The following is a 20,758-nucleotide window of genomic DNA, read 5'->3' as shown; positions in this document are numbered from 1 at the left end:
ATTTATGTCAATATTTGTATTCCTCTCTAATATGGTTGTAAATAAAAATTTTTTAACGTCTGTTATGAGTCATGAGACATAACCACCTCTACTCATTTGGAACATTTTCATTTTCTACCTGCAGCTCCTCTTTTACACTTTAAAAACATGATGTGAATATAGCTCAGAGGAGGAGTAAAGACCCTTTCAATTATCCAAATCTGTATTTCCTGTTAACTGCTTTTTACTCTGTATGTGAGGGTCCCTACATGCAGAGATTTCTCAGGGAAAGAAATTAAACCTTTCTCACTAAGGAAAATTCAGCTCTTAGAAAGTGGTTAATGTTGCTGAAGTAGAACACGGACCTACTGTTATTAATAGCGAAATTACTAGTAATTGTAATGTTTTTAAGTATTACATCAGAATTTCCCTGTAGCATTTGAAAATCAGAGTGGTTGTTGATACTTCACAAAACACTCCCTTGTTGCATTGGGAGATGGTTCTGCAGCTTTTGAACATAAAAGCTCCTTGAACAACAGTTTGGATATTTCTGTTCCAAATTCATCTGCCTACTGAAAATTTTACATATGAATGACATATATTTTGAGGAGAAACATAACAAATTTCTATTCTATTTTCAGTAACCCACAGGATATAATCAGGGACCATTGGACCCAATTTTAGTTTTTGAGGGTTTTTTTTATACAGTTTTAACCATATGTACAGTTTGGTATTTCATCATGACTTTATTGTTATTAGAGGTCTTCAAAAGAAGAAGGAGAAAAAAATTTTTAATACAACAAAACTTATTCTATCTTATAATTACTATCAGGTGCCACTAGGTGCTTTTACAAATGTAAAATACATTATGAGATTTCAGTGATCTTTATTTTTTCTATATCTTGAAATATTTTGCTTTTTTATTATTACTCATCAATTAGTCCCAACTATGTTAAAAAGACTAAAATAATTATTTATTTAAGTGGAAGAATGATGAAATCACTTAAAAAGATGATACAATAGTAAAATATATCATCAATAAACTATTTTTCCTGGTATTCCAATGGTTAAGATCTCTCTCTCTCTCTCTCTGTCTCTGCTTCTCTATCTCTCTCTCCCTCACACATACACACACACCCAAAATGTTTTTATTAGCTAAAAATAATTATTACTCCTAGTTTATCAATTAAGAAACTGAGAATCTGAGAACATATACTGTGTTTTATATCTTACACTTTCTAGTTTGGTAACTTGTACCACGTAAATGTTCTATGTATTTTCATTAATAAATTACATTAATTTGTTTAGGTAAAATGTATATTTCAGATCCATGATCAAGTAAAATACATATACATTTATTAGTTATAAAAAATTATTGAGAACCTACTTCATGTAAAAGATAGTCCCTGCCTTTGAGACACATTCTAGTCTTGCAGAATGCTTAGACATAAGGAGAAGTAACCATGATACAAGGAAGAAAGTTCTGTGACCTAAGATGATTATAGATTAGCAAAAGAGGTGGGTATTTCTTCTAGTTGGAGGACTCATCTGTGATGGTGGATGTTCTTCTACATTCATCAGTGCAGAGAAAGGGTATTCTAGAAGAAGGGATTATTTCAAATACACAGCTGAACATAGGAAAGATGGCAGTTTACATGCATCTAGCCTATTGTAGGTATAAATATAATAACCTGCTCTTCTGGATATCTACTGTTTTATGCCAATAATTTTTTTTTTACTGTAAAATTTGCTTTTAGAGAGCAAGCATTTGTTTACTCATATGCATGAATATTCTTTTTGTTTGTTTTACATGTCATGAATTATAGTCTTATATTGATAAACTAAATTTTTATGTATTTTTCTTTAATGTTAAATGTAACACTAAAATTTTATTATTAATGTCCATAGCTCTTTCCATTTTTCATTACTACAATGTTAAGATTTATAAAACATATCTATGAATAAATATTTACATATAACGTATTCAGCTATGGAAGTCCAGATTGAACATTTTTTTAAAAAATCCAATACTGGTTATGCGAATAAGTTTTACTAATACACACACACACACATATGCACATATCAGCATGAAATTTTGAAGTAATTTTCTATATTGTATGTGGTTACAGTCCTCATTCCTGCTGAGTCTTTCTCTGAGGCACTGTTGGCAGCTCTGGGGTCCCAAATGGCGGCTGACATAAAGATTAGGGACTTGTAGTCAGATGAGTCTGGCCCCACTGCGTGACCTCAGGCAGGGTATTTAACTTATCTTAGCCTCGACTTCCTCAGCTGTGAAGAAGGGATGGACTACACACTTTGCAAGATCATCATGAGGCTAAATAAGATATTGTCTATATAAAGTTTTTAACCCATGTCTGGCATGTAGAAGATGTGCAAGTGGAGGTAGCTGGGATTTAATTCCAGATCCTATATGTTCCAGAGTACATACGCTGACCAGAACCTAGAAATCAGATATACTAGATGCTAACTTGAGGACTTCCAACCAACCAATCAGATTTAAGAGGGGGTGTTTGTCAAATAAGTATACGAATTTCTGATGTTATTACTTTTGGATTACTTTGTTCTACTCAGCTATGGGAAGCTGAGCTTATTAGCCTTTTGATCAAAAGAACCACTGAAAACACATATCACAGAATGAGAAAGTAGAAAATTCCAATTGTGCAATGTTGCATTTATTTGAACAAGAGCATAGGCACTTTTTTGAAGCAGCCATACTTTATTATCTTACAGATAAATCCAAAGCAGATGGCAAAGTTTCTGTGTTGGCCAAGAAAAGGGTAAGATCAAGTTTTGTTATATAAAATATACAGACTTCAAATTCCATTTGATTAATACTATTTTGAAAATTAAATTAAATTAATATTTAAAAGCAAATGACATATAATCAATTTTTTTTCCTGAATATATGTTTCCTGAGTATATGTTTCCTTTTTTAGGTTGACCCTAGAAATTTAATATTTATGGTTACATACATTAGTGTTATCAGAAATTAGAACAATAGAATATTATGTTACCAAACAATTGCTTTTATTTAAATTACATTTCATGTACATACTCATATACTGAAATATTTTATTTTTTATATACTATGTTATTGTAATGTGTGCAACAATCTCATGGAAAATTTAAATAATTAAAATTCATAGCTTAATATGGACTTTACCTTAAAGTTAAGTAGAGAACTGCATCAGCCATTTGTATACATCAAAACCTAGAATCTGTTTGATGAAAATTTGTGAATTCATTAGCACTTTAAAAGAATTTTCAAAATTGAACATGTCATTCTGTATATTATGTGCAGAGAGATGGTTAACTCTGCTTACTATCCAAACTATGATTAGGATAGGATGAACCTTGACATTCTCGAGTGAAAATATTCTTAACAGGACACCACTGGAAAAGAGAGTCAATGCTGAAAACAAATTCTTCTGGACAAATAATATATTGGTGTCATAAGAAAAAGAATTGTGATTGAAAGGAAAGCCTATCCCTGTGGTATTTCCTGTGTTGAGTGGTGGGGTTCGTAGAGGGTGTACCCAGGAAAGGTTGAGTATAACCTGGGAGAGCAGAAAAGGATGTTGGGCATGAACCTATGGATGTATGGGCAATGAGATGAGCATCATTTTTATATTGTGAATATAGATATTTATAAGTCCTTTTAAAATCAGATTTTATTTTATCCTTTTACTTTTTTGGCATGTAAAAGGAATCTGGACTTTTCACTGGCTAAATAATGTTGATGCACCTTTGCAGAGAGGAATTCAGTATCATAGAAGACAAGGTTACCCTTTAAAAAAGAAAGGAAATAGGACTTGCCTGTATGTCTGAAGATTTGGACAGGAATATGTGAGGTAGTGCTGGATTGTTAATGTGGACGGAGTTGTTTATTTCAGTCTCTGCTAAAGGATATTTAGAATCAAGAATGATAAAGATAATAACTAACCTTTCTATATATTGCTTTATTTTTACCAGTCATTCTCAATGAAAGTGATACTATCTCTAGGACAGTGGTATTCAAAGTGTGGTCCATGGACCAGAGTTGGTCTATGAACTACTTATTATTGGTCTGCAATGAGATAAAAGTAAAAAATGAGGGTAACCATTTAGAAACTTGTATAGTAATTTGACAGAGTAATTTTTGTCTGTTGAATGTAACAATAAAATGAAACTTGTATTTTGTGTGTCTTTGTTTTTTATTTCATTTTTTTTCCTAATAACTCTCGTTTTTAAAATTTTATAAAAGTATAGCTCTTGGACAGATTGAAGGGGAAAAGTGGTCCTTTTACCACAGTTAGTTTGAGAGACCCTGCCTTGTGGGCTTCAGTAATTTGGGAGAGTATATGCATTTTATGGAGCAAAGGTTAAGGACATTAGATATCTTGCAATGTGTGGAACAGAACTGTATACAAGAACTGTCCAACATTTGTCATGACTTTTGAATGTGCTGCTGGACTCAACAAACTATAAATGTAATTGTATAGTGATTTAATACAAAATAATCCTGAAATGCAACATGTTAAACAAAAAGCCAAAGAATTTAGAAGGCCTATTATGGAGAGGGAAGCTGAAATGGAATAAACACATTGTTCTCAAAATTATTGAATAATTTGCTTATTTTCTACTCAGTATATTGTAATATTTCCAGCTATATATTTAGCTGTAAACTATAGAAGTGCAGATACTGAAAAACCATGGGAAACATTTACAAATATGTAACAGGAAATTTGAGGTGCCTTTTAACAGTCTTCAAATCAAATATTACTGAATTAACAAATACATGAAATGCATTGATCTCATTGAATTTTAAAAAATAACATTTAGAAATATTTCATTGTATTGCTACCCTTTATATTTGTAAATATTTTAGAATGATGATAAGAAATCTATGTTATAAACATTATATATTGAAATTATTTTTTGGGTAGCCTGTTGTTTTCCAATCTTACTCTGATATTGTCCCCAAAATTATGCCTTAAAATTCTGTATTACATCTTATATTATTGCTTCTCTTTCCAATTATCATCAAGATATTCTTCTGCATCTATTGACAGTTATGGTCAAGTTCTTTTCAAGTACTGGAGACTGAATGTGTGCCCTGATATGTTGTGGGATTTCAAGAAAGGAGATGTATTTTCTGTGATATTTTGTTTCTAGGTCATCCCATGTCATAGTTAGAGAATTATTTTCCCTATTGGGAATTATTTTGCCAAGCTCATTTGGGATAATATTATACTTCTCATTTTCTATACTTGGACAATCTGTAATTTATTTTGGAATATTGTCTCTATTTCAGTTAACAGTTTCTGTTCTCTCATCATATACAAATGTCTGGTCCGTCACTGCTTAGCCTAAAAGTAGTCTCTGCTCTTGTGTCCACCACTACTTCAGGTAAAATTTCCTGATCCCATACAGAATGACTTTGATCATCTTAGTTCACTTATATCCAAACTTATTCATGATAGGGATGACTGGCATTTATCTTATTGATTATCTCTTCAATGTAGTTGTTCCGAAGCATATACATGTATAAATACATTTTATTTTATTATAAATATATTTTCTTTTATGTTACAGTTATAGGTTTTTGAAATTATTCGTGTAGTCAGATGTATTAATTAGGGTACAGATTATAATGCTGTAGCAAGGAGACTCCAAATTATACTAAGTCATATAAGATAGAAGTTTATCTCTTTATCGCATACCTGACCAAAGGTGAGCAAGTGATCCAGGGTGGGAACAGGCCTTGCCCCACAAGATCATCCAGACTCCCAAGTTCCTTCTGTGTTATTGTTACGCCAGTCCCTAGGGTGTGGTGTTCATCTATATGGTCAAAAGTTGATGGCACTGTCAAATCCACATTCTGACCCATGGACAGAAGTAAAATGGAAAAGGAGTGCTGAATAAGAAAACATGAACTTGGAGCTGCACATGTCATTTCTCTCACATCCCACTGGTAAAATTTAGTAACGTGACCATACCCAGGGACAAAGGGAAGGAGAGGAATGCAGCTTTTAACTGAGCCAGCTTAGGGGGAGGGTTCTAAAAGGGATTGCTGAAAGGGTTTAGATTTTAGAGTTCCTAAAAGGAAGAGGAGGAGCCTAGATACTTGGTTACAGTTAGTGGTCTAAGAGTTTCATTTCAATATAGGGAATAGTATTTCTTAAAGTATTCGATATAAAAGAGAGTCATTAGAGCTGATAGTGTTGAGAAATGCTAGCATAGACTGTCTCATTTTGCCCTCACAATACCAGTGGAAAACAGGTATTACCATAATTATTCTTACAAAAAAACTTCCCCAGAGATATTAAGTGACTAACAGGAGTGTCAGAGTCTGGGTAGGAATTGAGTTCTGATGGTCCACAATACCACAGCTTCCTTTAACAGTTCTTTGGCTTTCTAAATCACTTTAGCATCTTTGAGATACTAAGTTACTTTTCAGTATCTTTTTTTAGTATTTAAATTACTTAGTATATTTGATTTTTAAATAATCTTGAACTTCATGCTTATGCATAGGCACAATCCTAGTTTTAAAACAACTATTCATCTGTATAGTACTTTCAGATTCCAAAGCATTTCCACAAACATCGTCTTTCACTTCAAACTTTTGAGAAGAAAACAGAGAAGACATTATCATCATCTTACAAAGATCATTTATAGTTAGAGAAGTTAAGGAATTTGCCATAGCCACACAGTGCTCCTTAGATACTTTTATTTAATCTTAATTTTTTTAGTGCCTATTAAAGTATTATGAAGCTAACCTCATTAGAGTTTGAGTGTTAATTTCACTTAATAAGGTAGCTTTTATTTTTCTATACATTTTGGATCTATGGATATTGAACACAATATTTTTTAAAGACAGACTGTTTTATATAAAACACTATAAATGGACAAAAGAAGGCTGTTGGTATGAAAGCAAAAGATAATAATAGTGTGATGAATTAGGTACTTACCAAGTGCCAGGCAGCCAGCCCTGGTGGCCCATTGGTTAAGATTCACTACTCTTACTGACTTGGCCTGGGTTCATTTTCCAGTCAGGAAACCAGGCATATTGCAGCATGCTGTGGCAGCTGCATGTTGTTGTGATGCTGATAGCTATGCCACCAGTATTTCAAATACCATCGGGTCACCCATGGTGGACAGATTTCAATGGAGCTTCCAGACTAAGACAGACTAGGAAGAAAGAACTGGCCACTCACTTCTGAAAAAATTGGCCATGAAAACTCTGTGAATAGCAGTGGAGCATTGTCTGATAAAGCACTGGAAGGGAGAGGATGGTGCAAAAAAGACTGGGCAGGGTCCCGCTTTTCTGTACACAGGCTCACCAGAAGTCTGAATGAATTCAACAGCACTAACAGCAAAGTGCCGGGCACTGCACATATGTTATTTCATTTAATTCTAGCAGCAATTGTGTGAGAAATTTGTTATTATCTCTGGTTCACAAATGAAGAAAATAAGCATACAAATGTTCACCACTGCCAAAAACACAATATAAAGATAGATGATTAAAAAAAGTCTAGTTGCCTCTACAACCCTTCATCCTGAGTTGCAAATCTTAACAGTCTATATTTTATTTATTTATATATTTATTTACTTATATAAAAAAATGTGTGTATGTACATGTATAAATGTTTTGTGATTGTTCTGTTTTTTACAGCAATGAGATCTTATATATGTTATCCTATAGATTTAACTACTTAGACTAACAGATAACGATTTGTTGTCAACCTTTGCATAGCATAGCTGGATCACAGTTTTAGTCACTTAGTCTTATATTGATGAACATGTGGGTGTTTTCAAGTTTCAGTTGTGGTTTCGTACTGCTACAGGAAATACTTCAATAAACATCCTTGTACATATATCTTTAAATACTGGTACCATTATTTCTCTAGGATAGATTCCCAAAGTGGAATTGCTAGATCAGAGCTAACCACAGTGCCACCTGCTTCCATCTCCCTAAGAATCATGAGAGGACCTTGAGGAATAAGTTGTTAAAGTTATGCATTGGCTTTTGTGAGTTGTAGTGGCAGTTGCTGCCACCTCTTTGAACCAAGATGTGAGTGTTACCGCCTTGAATACCATTTGTAAGTGCCTACTAGGAATGGGCTTCTAGCATCAAGTATGAGAGCTCTATCTACAAGCTTCTGCTGTTCTTATAACCACCCTCCTTCAACTCTTCAGCTATGTGGCTACCTGTTAGGATAGAGGTGAACAGTGTAGGTGTACCTGCCTGACCACCTCTGCCCAATGGCAGCAATCTGAATGAAAGAGACTCTGATTAAGTCACATTAACCTCTCTGAATCCCACTTGATAAAAAGAAGGGGAAGCTCTAGATTGTCTCTACGTCCTTTCCTGCTCTAATATTCCATGAACTATAAAGTATTTATAACAGCTTGATGAGTACTTTCAGAATGTCAGAGGACTTGTGGAAACCAGAGTGAATATCTGAGTCAATTGCTCCTAGAAATAAAGAAATAAAAGTAAAGAAATAAAGAATAAAATAGCCTACGAGGGAGATGAGTGGAGTAGCTGATGGTGTTGCCTGTTACAGATTCTGAAAGATATTTGAATATGTATATAGATATTCAGAAAACAGCATATTGTGGTGGAAAAAATGCAGACATATGAATGAACCAGGTCTGCCTTCCAGAGTAGGTCTGCTGCTTAGTTGTTGTGTGACCTTAAGCAAGTTAACACCTTTGCACCTCATTGAATTAATCTCTGAATTGAGAACAATAATAATTACCTTGTATGACTGTTGTAAAGGTTAATATGAAAAGCAGTTATAATAGCATATAGTTACTATATTTTAGTAATTTCTTGCTTAGTAAATATGCTAGTACTTTTCTCTCTAATTTCTCCCTAGAAAAAATAGAAAGTAAGGATTTAAGAACATTTAAAATTCTCAGACTTATAATAGTATCAGAGTTCTATTAGACAGTTAACATTATATAAAAGTCTTTTTTTTGAAAGTCCCACATTTTAATCATGAATTAATTTTTTCAAAATAATATAATAATGTGATATTTGGAGGATAGAATTTTTTTAATCATCCAAAATCCATCATCGTAATTATACTAATTTTTATTAATTTAATGCATTTGTTCACAGGCGTGTTTATATATGTTTATCTGCACAGTTTTAATCATTGAGTAATTTACTGTTGATGTTTTCATTTATATATTATATTGTAAAACTTTTCCATGTTGTTTTATGGTTCCTGTTAGTTTTAAGAGATTTTTTTTTAAATCAGAGGAATGGCATTGTGAGAAGAACAAAACCTTACAGATATAAGTTTTTTCCCAGCTGTAATTTCAGTCCTAAAAGGAAAACCACTGTTAATAATTTTATATATTTTCTATGCATATATAAATATATGTATTATATGTACAAATAAATGTTTATGAATAGACAAAATATAACATTATACTGTATATATAAGTACATATATTTTATTAACATAAGTGGAATGAGTTAAACTACTTTTTTCACTCAGTGATATATTGTGGACATCTTTTCAGGTCTAAGATTTACCAGATCTTAAGTGGTAGCATAGTATTTTATTTTCTGGAAGTGTCTTAATTTATTGAACAATCTTCTGGACAGTTTAGGTTGACTGGCTCTGGATTTGTGAAATTACAAGTAAAAATGCAGCAACATCATTTTACCCAAATCTTTTGAAAGGTGTGTGTAAATATTTCTATACGAAAACTTACTAGAAATGGGGGCTTCCTGGTTCAAAGAATAGGCACATTTTAAATTTTGCCGAATTGCTAAACATCCCCCATCAAAAAAATCCCCCAACATTATTGTACTAATTGCAGTCCTATCTTTAGTGCAAAGAAATGTCTTGACTGCCTTAGCTTGCCAATTCTAGCCATTAACAGTCTTTTTTCTTTATAATTTGTTTTATTTTAATTTAATTATAAAACATGCTAGGGAAAAAAAAACAAGGAATGAAAAAGTGTGTAGCCTGGAAAGTTCAAGTCATTGTCTTCCCTCACTACCCCACCTCCAACATTTCACTGTTTCAAAATCTGGAAATAAGCATCCTTGTGAATATATTTTTGCACATTTGTGCATAAATTTCAGCTGAATAATTCCTAGAAGTGAATTTGGTGGGGTAAATTGTGTGAGGATTTAAAATTTGGTCAAATACAAGGAAAGATTGAGAAATTGTTACAGATTGAAGGAAACTAAGGAGGTGTAGCAACCAAGTGTAATGTGAGATCCTTGTTTGGATTCTGAAACAGAAAAAGGGCATCAGTGGAAAAACTGGTAAAATTTGAATTAGGTCTTTAGTTAACAGTGTTGCAGCAATGTTAATTTCCTGGTTTGATAATTATATTATGATTATATAAGATGTTAAGATTAGGGGGAAGTGGTGGAAGGATATATGGGAACTCTCTTGTGCTATTTATGCAACTTTCTGTAAATCTAAAATTATTTCAAAATAAAAGTTAAAAATTTTAGTCAAGCATTGCCAAATTGCTCTTCAAAACAGTTATACCTGAATACTCCTACCAACACTTTTCCCACTCCCTTGCCAACTTTAGATATCACCAATGTTTACGTATTTTTCAATATTTAAAAGAAAAATATGTCATTGTTACTTTATTTTGCTATTTACTTTTTACTTTAGTGAAGTTTAGCATTTTTTATATAGTTATTGGACATTTTATTTCTTCTGAAAACTGTGCATACCCTTCCTCATTTCTTCCATGGGCTTTCTTTTTTTTTTTTTGGATTGATTTGTAGGTGCTCTTCTTAGTTATTGATTGTTAATACTTTATCAATATGTCACAAACATGTTTTCAGTTTTTCCTTTAAATTTTTTGTAGTTCTTTTGTTGCACTTACATAGTAAAACTTTTTCTTTTAGGGCTTTAGGGCTTTTGTGATGTGCTTTAAAAGACTGCCATTTCATTAAAGCAGAATCTGTTATGATTCTCTTAACCTTTCTCCTATTGCTACTGACAGCACTTTGATGAAAATCTTCATGAGTATAGCATCCTCTCCCAGCACATGTTTTGGGTTGTTTCCTTAGGACAGTTCCTAGTAGAAGGATTACTGGGAAAGGGATGGCAACATGTTGCCATGTTGTTACACTCTCACCAGGGATGTATGCAGATGCCACCATCATCGACAAGGTATTAAATAAAGATGTTGCTGCCAGTTTATATCATACTTTGTTGTTTTTGCTTTTTGGGTTTTTTTTTCCTGGAAATATGGAAGTTATATATTTGTGGTCAAATCTACATTTCTGAGATTTTTTATTTATTTTATTGCTTATAATAGTGTAGACTTCTTCATAAATAATAGTGCAGTGGAGTAAGAAGGCGGCCATCTAGAGATAGACTGCTGAGGTATGAATCTTGGCTCTATCACTTACAGGCAGTATGATCTTAAGTTTAGCTGCTTAACTCTATAAGCTTTCAGTTTCCTCCTGTTAAGTGGGACGGGTGAAAGTATTAGAAAATAAGATTGCTCTGACAGTTTATGTAAAGCACATAGCACAGTGCTTGGAACATAGGAAACATTTCATAAATGTTAGCTATTTTGGGAGTATGGATTTAGTTTTGTATGTGGTGTATGAGGATAGGATATAAAAACTTTTATGCAACTTGCTAATGATCAGATTCAGGACATGTTACCCAAAATATGGCACATTGGCATATTGAATATTTCAAGCTGAAGGAATTTGTGAAACAGCAGGTACAGGAAAAGCTTCCTGACCTTCCCCTGAAGAGCAAATCATAAGAACCTTATGTGAGAGGTGTCATTTCTATACCTGGAGGAAAGGAGCGTTCTTAGCTCAAAAGACAGAAGGACAAGGAGAGGAATCTGAAGGAACAGCCTTGCTGTTTCCCACAGTTGACTACGCTTGGCTCATCCCCTTTCATGTCCTGTCACATTTTCCCAAGACTTTCCACTCTTCATCAAACCTAGCAAAAACACTCTCAGGTTTACTGTTTCTTCGAGTCTTCATTTCCTTATGAAGGCTCCCGTGTCACATAAAACTTATATTAAATAAATTTGTATGCTTTTCTTTTGTTAATCTCTCTTTTGTTTTAGAGGCCCCAACCAAGAACTTAGAAAGGTAGAGGAAAAAGACATTTTTCTTCCCATACGCTAGTTATCCCAATACCATTCATTTACTAAGTAATCTTTCTCTTCTTTACTGTTCAGTCTTCTTTATAGTATATAGTAGGCCTTCTTCATAATATAACATGTGACATTTAACATGTCAAAATATCTATTTCTATATCTATTCATTTATCTGGTCTTAAAATGAATTCCAAATAGTTTTAATTAGTGTTTCTCTACCTTTTCTTTAATGTGTGGATTAGTGATCCTTCATTACTCTAATTTTTCTAAAATTGTTTTCATACTTCTTGTCTCTTTACTTTTCCAGATTGTATTTTATATATATGTGTGTGTGTGTGTGTATTGGTGTGTGTGTGTGTGTGTGTGTATGTGCATGTATGTATGTATTTGTTTTTCATATAGTATGATGTTTTGACATTTTAAAACACCTTTCTGGCTGGGAGGAACTGCCCCTCCCAGGGCTAGCCATTTCTTAGAGATGTCAAAGGGCACTTTTTTCATATGTAAACCAACCAATCCCAACCCCATATCCCTCAAGTACCTTCTTATCAAACTCTCAAACATGAAGCTAGTATTTCCCCTGCCCTAAGTCACCCCAGGGCCAGCCACCAGGCAACTGGAGACCACCCCTCTAGACCAAAACCCTCCAGAATTAATCAAACTAGCCAGTCCTAAACTGTTTACCCTCCCCTACCTTGCCTTTCCCATGGAAACTCCAAGAAAGGCACAATTTAAGTGGTTTTGACAACACACAGATGAACTTTAGAATTATTTAGTCATGTCCCAAGAAAAATTCTGTTGAGATGATGATTGGTATTATAGAAAATCTATCTGCTAATTTAGGGAGAAATTACGTGTTTATAATACTGAATGTACCTGTAAAGAAACATAATTTGTCTATTCATTTTTCCTTAGTTCTTTTCATTATGGAATTTTACATGTTTCTAATTAGGGCTATCCCAGGTATTTGTTACTAATTGGAAAAGGATCTCTTTTTCATTTTGTTTCTAATTTTTTTGGCATATATATAGAAATTATGTGTGTATATATATATCTTTTTTCTGACACTTTACTTTTATTAATGCCAAGAGTTTGAAAGGCAAAATTAATGACCACTATCTTGATTTATACATTTATGTGTGAGGAATTTAGGCTATTATATTTTCTGATGAAAAAATATTTTTCCCCGAAATTATTGCAAAAATTCTTCATAATAATAAGGAAATTTTCATTAGCACAATTGCAGGATAAATCACTTACATTTTATGACTAGATGTCTGGATATTTGTGTTAATTAATAAGCTTGCTTATTAATGTGAAATTCATGTACTGCAACTCACTCGATTCACTTAGCTTTATATGCATCTTTCACCAAAGACAAATATAATAGATCCCTACTGCTGTCTTTTAGCCCCCGGCAGAGAGAAAACTCAGAAAAGAATAGTAAGCAGAGAAATCCTTTGGGAAGAGTCACAGCTTCAAAACTCTTTCATTTCCTTTTTGATTTTTCTTTGTGGGTATCATTCACCTTACTATAGGCCAGTGTTCCCCAAACTTGAATCATTCAGGTATTCCATCACCATTTTGCCATTTTCTATTCTGTTACTATAGTTTTCTTTCATGTTGATGCAGGCTCGGTGAGCCAAGGAGTCAAAAGAAACATTTCTTGGACTCTCAAGGTCTGGTAGTAGTGCTCTTTTATTCAGAGAATAGCATGGGAGGAGGACCCATGGGCAATGAAGAGCTGCAATGTGTTGAAGGTAGGGCTAAATTTATAAGGCATGGGTATGTGACTTATTTTTACTAGACAAAGGAAAGATCATGTAACAAGTCATTAAAATGGCATCAGTGCAGGTGGGGTCTGGTTATTGTGTGGTTGTATAACTTTATATATGAATCAGGTCATATAGATCAGCATGTAGGCCAGGACACCTTGGGCTTCTCTCCCTGGGGCAGCCTTGATCCACATCAATTTGACTTACCTTGTTCTTTAATTATTTTGAGGTAAAATTTAAACACAATGAAATGCACAGATCTTAAGTGTAGAGTTTGGGGGAGTTTTTCCTAAATGTATACACCCATTTAACTACCATCCAGATCAAAATAGAGAATATTTTCATCATCCCAAAAAGTTTCCTAACCAAAATTTTTAAATGTAGATACACTCTTTTGAAGTGCATTTGCATTTTCAAAATGTATATAAATAAACATATATTAATATTACCGCCCAAGAAGGGGGTCATCTGCCCGCTGCAAGACATGCCAATAGTCAAGAGGCAAGGAGGAAGGAGAGAAAGGACTTTTTATTACATCTTGCTAGCAAGGGGTAAGATGGCTGATTAATGTCTAAAAGAACCATCTTAAAGGTGGCACAGAATCTTGAAGAGGTTATATAGCCAGTGTGCAATGGGGGAGGGATGTAGGAAATGTTGAACCCCCTGGTGTTGCAGACTGGAAGTTGCCACATCAGAGCTTTCAGTTGTCATGGATATCAGCATAGAGTCTCTGCCCAAAGGCCATCACATTCCTAGAGAACTCAGAAGAACAAAGTTATCAACTTATAGCAGCTGGCAGGGGCCATAAAATCTACAGAGCATGTCTGGGTTGGTTAATTAGAGGTCATTCAGAGTTACAATATGGTTTCTTTTCTACCATATGGCTTCCCTTATGCTAACTTTGTGTTGAGCCGGTATCATTAATATAGGTAATTGTGCATTTATCACTTTAAGTCATCAGTGGAAACTTTAACATATAAAGTTCTTTTCATACTAAGTTCAGTCACTCTGTTTTCAAAATCTGCAGAGGGAAACTGCCCCACTACAAGGCAGTGGTATGAAACAGCCTTCCAGGGGAGTGATTTTTAACAAGATACTCTTTAGTAACTTAATAACTAAATCTGCCTGATTAGGATGCAAGATTTACCTCTTTTATTTTGAATTGCAATCTATAGGAATTATACAGGTTAACTATTAGTAGTCAAATATTAAAATTAGACAAAATGGATTAATCACATATCTGAAGACTTTTATATACCAATTATGAGAGCGAGCAAAGATCCCTTGATTCAGAATACCTATTTTCTGATGTGGATGATGGCATTTGCTCCTTAAATTAAAGAAAATCTACTTTGGGACTTGTATACTTGTTTACCCGTTTTTTGACTTGACTTCAGTCCATGGCTCTGACTTCAGCCAAATTATCTCATTGTCGTTCTCATAAGACGGGCAATGGGGGAGAGGAGCTGGGAAGCAGAGGGGAAATGTGCATCAGAGTGAGTACAGAAGAGTTGAAAACTCCTTTGTTCTTCCCTGGAGGTAGAACAACAGTGTCCTAGTGTGAAGGCCGTACTGTTCTCCAAGTTCACAGGACTTGTAGTGGGAGAGGTATTGGCTCACAGCTGGCTTATATAAAGGGCAGTTTTCCCATTCACACAGCTGCTGGACTGCCTGTTGTTGCTGGGTCGCAGGTCTGAGGGGCTGCTGTGGAGGATGGAAGTGGAGAGGGGTATGGGTGATGCTTTTCTAAACCAGTGTTTTGTCCCAGTGCAGTGATTTAGCTGAGAAAATTCAAGTTGAGTCATGCAGATCTGGCGCTCAGTAAATGGAAGTTCGTGTTTATTAGTAATTTTCTCTCGTCCTTAAGAGTTGTTTTCATCCAAATTATTAAAAAACAAATGAAAAGTATCATTTTTTAATGTCACCATTTATAATAATAGATGTGTTCTATTAATGTTTGTTTCTCTACACATAACGCCCATTTAAAAATTTACTCAAAATATTAATTCACTTGGAATTTGAGTTTGTAATACTTAAAATCTAGTGTCAGAGATTCCAGAAATTCAAAACTTTTCAACCATAACTCTCCATATTTTCAATTCTATATTTTAACTTTGAGCCAGAAGGCATAAAGAGAATTCTACAAAATGAAATTGCTCTTTTGTCTTCAACTTCAATTTACTCTTCAACTTGAGTCCCAGTTATTGCATGAAGAACTTTCCAGGTGTTGTCCTTTGTTATTTAGGACTAAAGGTTGTGTTATGCAGCTTTATTCAATTTATCTTGCTGATTATATTCATTATGAGCATAATCCTTTCTCTCTGATCCAGAGACACATAAGTCATGTCTCCAACATCAAGCTACACACAAGATGAATCTGAGTTTCTTCTAAAGTTTGGAAGATTTCTCCTTCACCATCATCTTCCTCGTCGCATTTCATTAAGACCAAAAATATTATTGATCAATAGAGAGTAGATATTGATATAACATACAATAGAAATTTGAATAGAGTTTGTATTTTATGGATTGTACCTATTGTGCTAGATATTAAGTGATCTTTCTATGCCTAATAGTAATAACTGCTGTTTTCCTGTTTGCAAAAGGAAAGTGTTATCATTGGAAAAAATACACTGTCAGTACAAATTAGCAGAGTTTATAACTTATTAGAATTCATCTATAATTTCAAATTTATAAACGTCTGGCTTCTCCCCACAAGTTTTCCAACTTTTCATTTATATTAGATAACACAAACCTATTTCCTTTCTTTGAAGACCTATAAATTATTACTTTTTAAATCTTTAAAATTATAATGACTTTGAGGTGATATTTATCTTTCTTTTTGCTTATGTATTTAATACCTTCACTTTGGTCCAAAAATAATTTGCCATATCATGAAATGTGTATATTAGGTACACATCTTAAATCTGTATTCCCCCATATATTGAGGAACACAGTCATCTAGTTCAAACAAAAGGAAGTATATCTTCCATGTCATTCCGTGAATCTAGGTGCAAGAATGTCCTCCATTTTAACCTCAGAGAGTTAATGTAAGGACTTAGATCTATATAAAATTTTTAAAAGAATAATCTTTTTTTGAAGAGGGGATTGTGCTATGCGTAGAGTCTTTCTAGTCCCATGTGGGAGAGAGATCATTTTCTTTTGCATAATACCGAGGATAATTGCTCAGAGCATTTGACAGTGATCTGTCAGTTCGAAGAATCAAGCAGGTTATCCTTACTATTTCAAGTTGATGGAGAGAAAAATGGTAAAACAGATTATGAAGCACTCAACATTCATTCTTCTCTCCAGAAAAAAAAACATGTAATATGAGTACTGTAACCATTGAATGCTCTCTGTGCATCAGCTTTTTAGAATTTAATTAGAATATAGAGATTCTAGAAAGTCTTCCCTAGAACCCTTATCTTCTCTTAACATTCCTCTTGTTAAAATATCCAGTGACTTTAGGAAAAACTTTACACAAATGGAAACAGACTTGGATTTTTAGAGAGTCTCCAGTTAGAGGTAAAATACTCTAATTTACTGGCTCCATTCAGTCAGATGAACAACTGTAACATAAATTCTGCTTTTCATGGGTATCTTTCCTCCCTAGACACTCTGTTTCGATTAGCCCTTAGTATTCTTAAGCTCTTTATAGATATGGGTGAAATCTGTGCTATTAAAAAAGAAAAAAATCCTCCTAAATTTCTATGTTCTACCCTGATATAGGTAATTTAAAAATTATCAGTGAAGGACATAATCATAGAGTTTCCCGAAATGTTCTGTTACTTCTATCCTCAGCCAGGATTGGGAGGTGTTAATAGAAGGCCTTTCATGCCTTTTGTTTAAGGTGGTCTAGTGGTCAACTTCTGTTTTTAGGGAAAATACTCTCCTGTCTCAGCTCACTGCTTGAATACACACTCCACTGTTTTCTCTGGTAAGCCCTTCAAAGCAGAGAAATCCAGTTCTTTATTGTTAACTTACACATGAGAGATAGTGCAAGGGACAGCAAGACATTTTTGTCATATTGCCAGTGACTAATCTCTGATACTGTCCTCTGGATCTCATAGGAAGGCTGAACTCTACTAAAGGTTGAGTAGACTGCAGCATATGGTAATTGACTGACACTTGTGTAAGAAACACTAGATTTGTATTCTTTCTGTTGAAATCATGTTTAAAATAGTGCTAGAAAATGATTGTGTCAGCCTTCCCCCTTTTCAAAGAAGTGTTAAAAACAATCATTATCTAGGCCAGAAGACTTAACTTTATTATTTGTGCTCTCCAGATACTCAGATTAAGCAATAACCATCATTTAAAATGCTGCATGAAACTAGTTTTCATCCTTATTCCAAGCATTTTTTCCTGGCAGATTTTCCAAAGGGAAATGAGAATATTGGCTTTTCCTTCTGATAACTTTTGACAAGGAGTTTGTGTACATTATTTAAGGCACAGATTCACTTTTGGAAATTCTGTCAAAGTAGGCAGCTCTTTAGTGATTATTGACTGACAGTTACTCTCAAAAGAAGTTCACAAAATACATTTATGTCTTCTATGAGCATAAAATACTGAATCAAAATTTTACACCTTCAGATTTAATGCATCTAACAAACTTGTTCTTGCTTAAAAATAAAAAGATTTTTATGTAGATGAATAGTGACTTAATGAAATAGGTAATGTCAAGTTAGGTTATGCAGATTATATAGATCTGATGTAAACATAATTCTTATGGATTTTCTATCCTTCGCGATTAAAGGCAATTCTGTCATTTGCCATTTTAGTCTGCAATCCTAATATCATTAAATATAATTTTTTTCAGTAAATGGATATGCTCTCTATACATATACCTCTTTGTGTTTTACATTTAACAAGAAAAGAATTAATACTTGTATTGATTTCTTTAAAACCAGTCATATTTACATACCATTATATTTGTGTCAATGGGTGTGGGCTAGACCAGTGCCTAGAAAACTTTAGTTTGCTTAAGAGTCACTTGAAGAGCTTATTTAAATAGAGATTCCTGGGCTGCACTCTTAGAGTTTCTGATTCAGTAGCCTTAGGGTGGGCATGAGTATTTGCAGTTCTAACAAACTCTCAAGTGTTGCTGATTCTGTCACATTTTGACCCTTACTCTGAATAGCACTGAACTAAACAACATAGGAGAATCAGCTATGCAACACAGAAAGAGAAGCAAAATAGATGGACTAGATAAAGATTATAGTATCTACTTGTAAGGGGTTGAAGGGTAGCCCCCAAAAGTCTACCAGGAACCTCAAAATGTGACCTTATTTGAAATAAGGGTCTTTGCAGATGTAATTAAGGTAAGGATTTTGAGATGAGCTCATCCTGGGTTAGGTTCAATGACAAGTGTCCAGACTTCTATCCTACAGAATTGTAAGATGATAAATTTTGGGTGCTTTACCAAGTTTGTGGTAATTTGTCATGGAGCCTTAGGAAGCTAATATTCTACCAAAGTCAACCATACCAAAGTGCCAAGTTTCCTCTGTCATAGCTCTAAGGAAGAAGGATAGAATTCTGACACTGGCCCAGTGGACTGTTACACTAGTTAAACAGTGATTGAACATCAACTAATTGCCAAGCACTGTTAGATAATTTCTGGCGTGTTATTTAATTTAATCTTCCCCCAAATGCTTTAAGGTAGTTATTTGTTTTTTAGCATTATTTAACAAAAGAAGACCTTGAAATGCAGAATGGTCGTTTAGTCAGAAAATATTTATTGTGTCTACTTTATATCAGGCTCTTGCTAGATATTAGAGTGGTCAGTGACTTACCAAAAGTGATACAGCTGGTAAGTGCCAGAGTTTGCATTCAAATCGTGATCCTCTCATTCCAAATTTGGTCCTCTCATTCCAAATTTGGTGCTTTCATTCCAAATTTGGACCATCAGGTCATACTCTATCTACACCTTAGAGCAGGAAAGCACAGGGCATTTTGGCAAATACTGACTAGTTCATTTTGGCTGTTATAGAATATTAAAGTAGAAAAGGAATTTATTATCTCCAACACAAATCTCCCTGATTTATGGTGGCTATTTAACAGTATTTCTTTCTATTAATACCTATAAAGTAGTTTGCACTTTGTTACCTTAATCTTATTTCCCCTTGTAGTAACTCTTTCACTTCATACTCAAATATGCAGATAATTTAAGCTGATCCTTAATAACAAGATAGAAATAATAGCTCTACATTGTCTTTGGAGATGTAGATCAATGATTTAGACAACAATATTTCTATATTTTTTTCACCTTATTTATTTTTGTATATATATAAATAATAGTTCTGGAAAAAATATTTGACTACCTTGAGGTTGAAGATCACAAAAAGAAGACCACTTAGTCTTTAACATCATAATAATATGAATTCCCTGAGTGTTTCGTACAAACTTCTCTTGAATGATTAGTAAGGTATTTAAGCTGGTTAATAATGCTTTGAGAGTTATTAAATTCAACCTTCATCTCATTATAGTTAATGCTTTAGAAAGTACAATGTGAATGGCACTCTGCTAGCTGTTAAACATTTAGTATGTTAAAAGAAATTGTTCCTACCCTTGCAGTTGAGATGCTTGATTCAAGAACAGTAAAATCAAGATCAGTGAAACTGTGCAAGAATTAGACAAAATGGGCTAAGAAATTGCTCACTTTAGCAGGTTAAAGTGCAAAGACAAGAAATAAAAGAAGCCAACAAACATATTGAGGGGAAAGTTGCACTGAGGTTCTGTCTTAGAAGCTGAGGGGAAATTGTATAAATTTGTTAAATGCCTAAGTCAACAATGATAACAGTATAGAATGATAGTAACACTGATACCATTTTTTCCTTGTGATGATATTTGTGTTTATCCTATCTTTCTACTAACATTTGTCCATT

General features: G+C 33.8%; 1 protein-coding gene across 5 annotated transcripts in view; it reads left to right on the top strand.

Moving 5' to 3' along the window:
* The window catches only part of ZCWPW2 (zinc finger CW-type and PWWP domain containing 2), a 150,001-nt gene that overhangs the window by 104,202 nt on the left and 25,041 nt on the right, over positions 1–20,758 (top strand). For all 5 annotated transcript variants that reach the window (XR_006889307.1, XR_006889308.1, XM_046665760.1 and 2 more), the window contains one exon: positions 2,731–2,777. Coding sequence is in view for 3 of the 5 variants with exons in the window: in XM_046665760.1 (XP_046521716.1) it covers positions 2,731–2,777 (47 nt within the window). In the remaining 2 variants the exon portion in view is untranslated. The remainder of the gene's footprint in view (positions 1–2,730; positions 2,778–20,758) is intronic.

The sequence above is a fragment of the Equus quagga genome, chromosome 1 (genome assembly GCF_021613505.1).
Source record: "Equus quagga isolate Etosha38 chromosome 1, UCLA_HA_Equagga_1.0, whole genome shotgun sequence".
NCBI lineage: Eukaryota > Metazoa > Chordata > Mammalia > Perissodactyla > Equidae > Equus > Equus quagga.
This window is presented reverse-complemented; position numbering and strand designations above follow the sequence as displayed.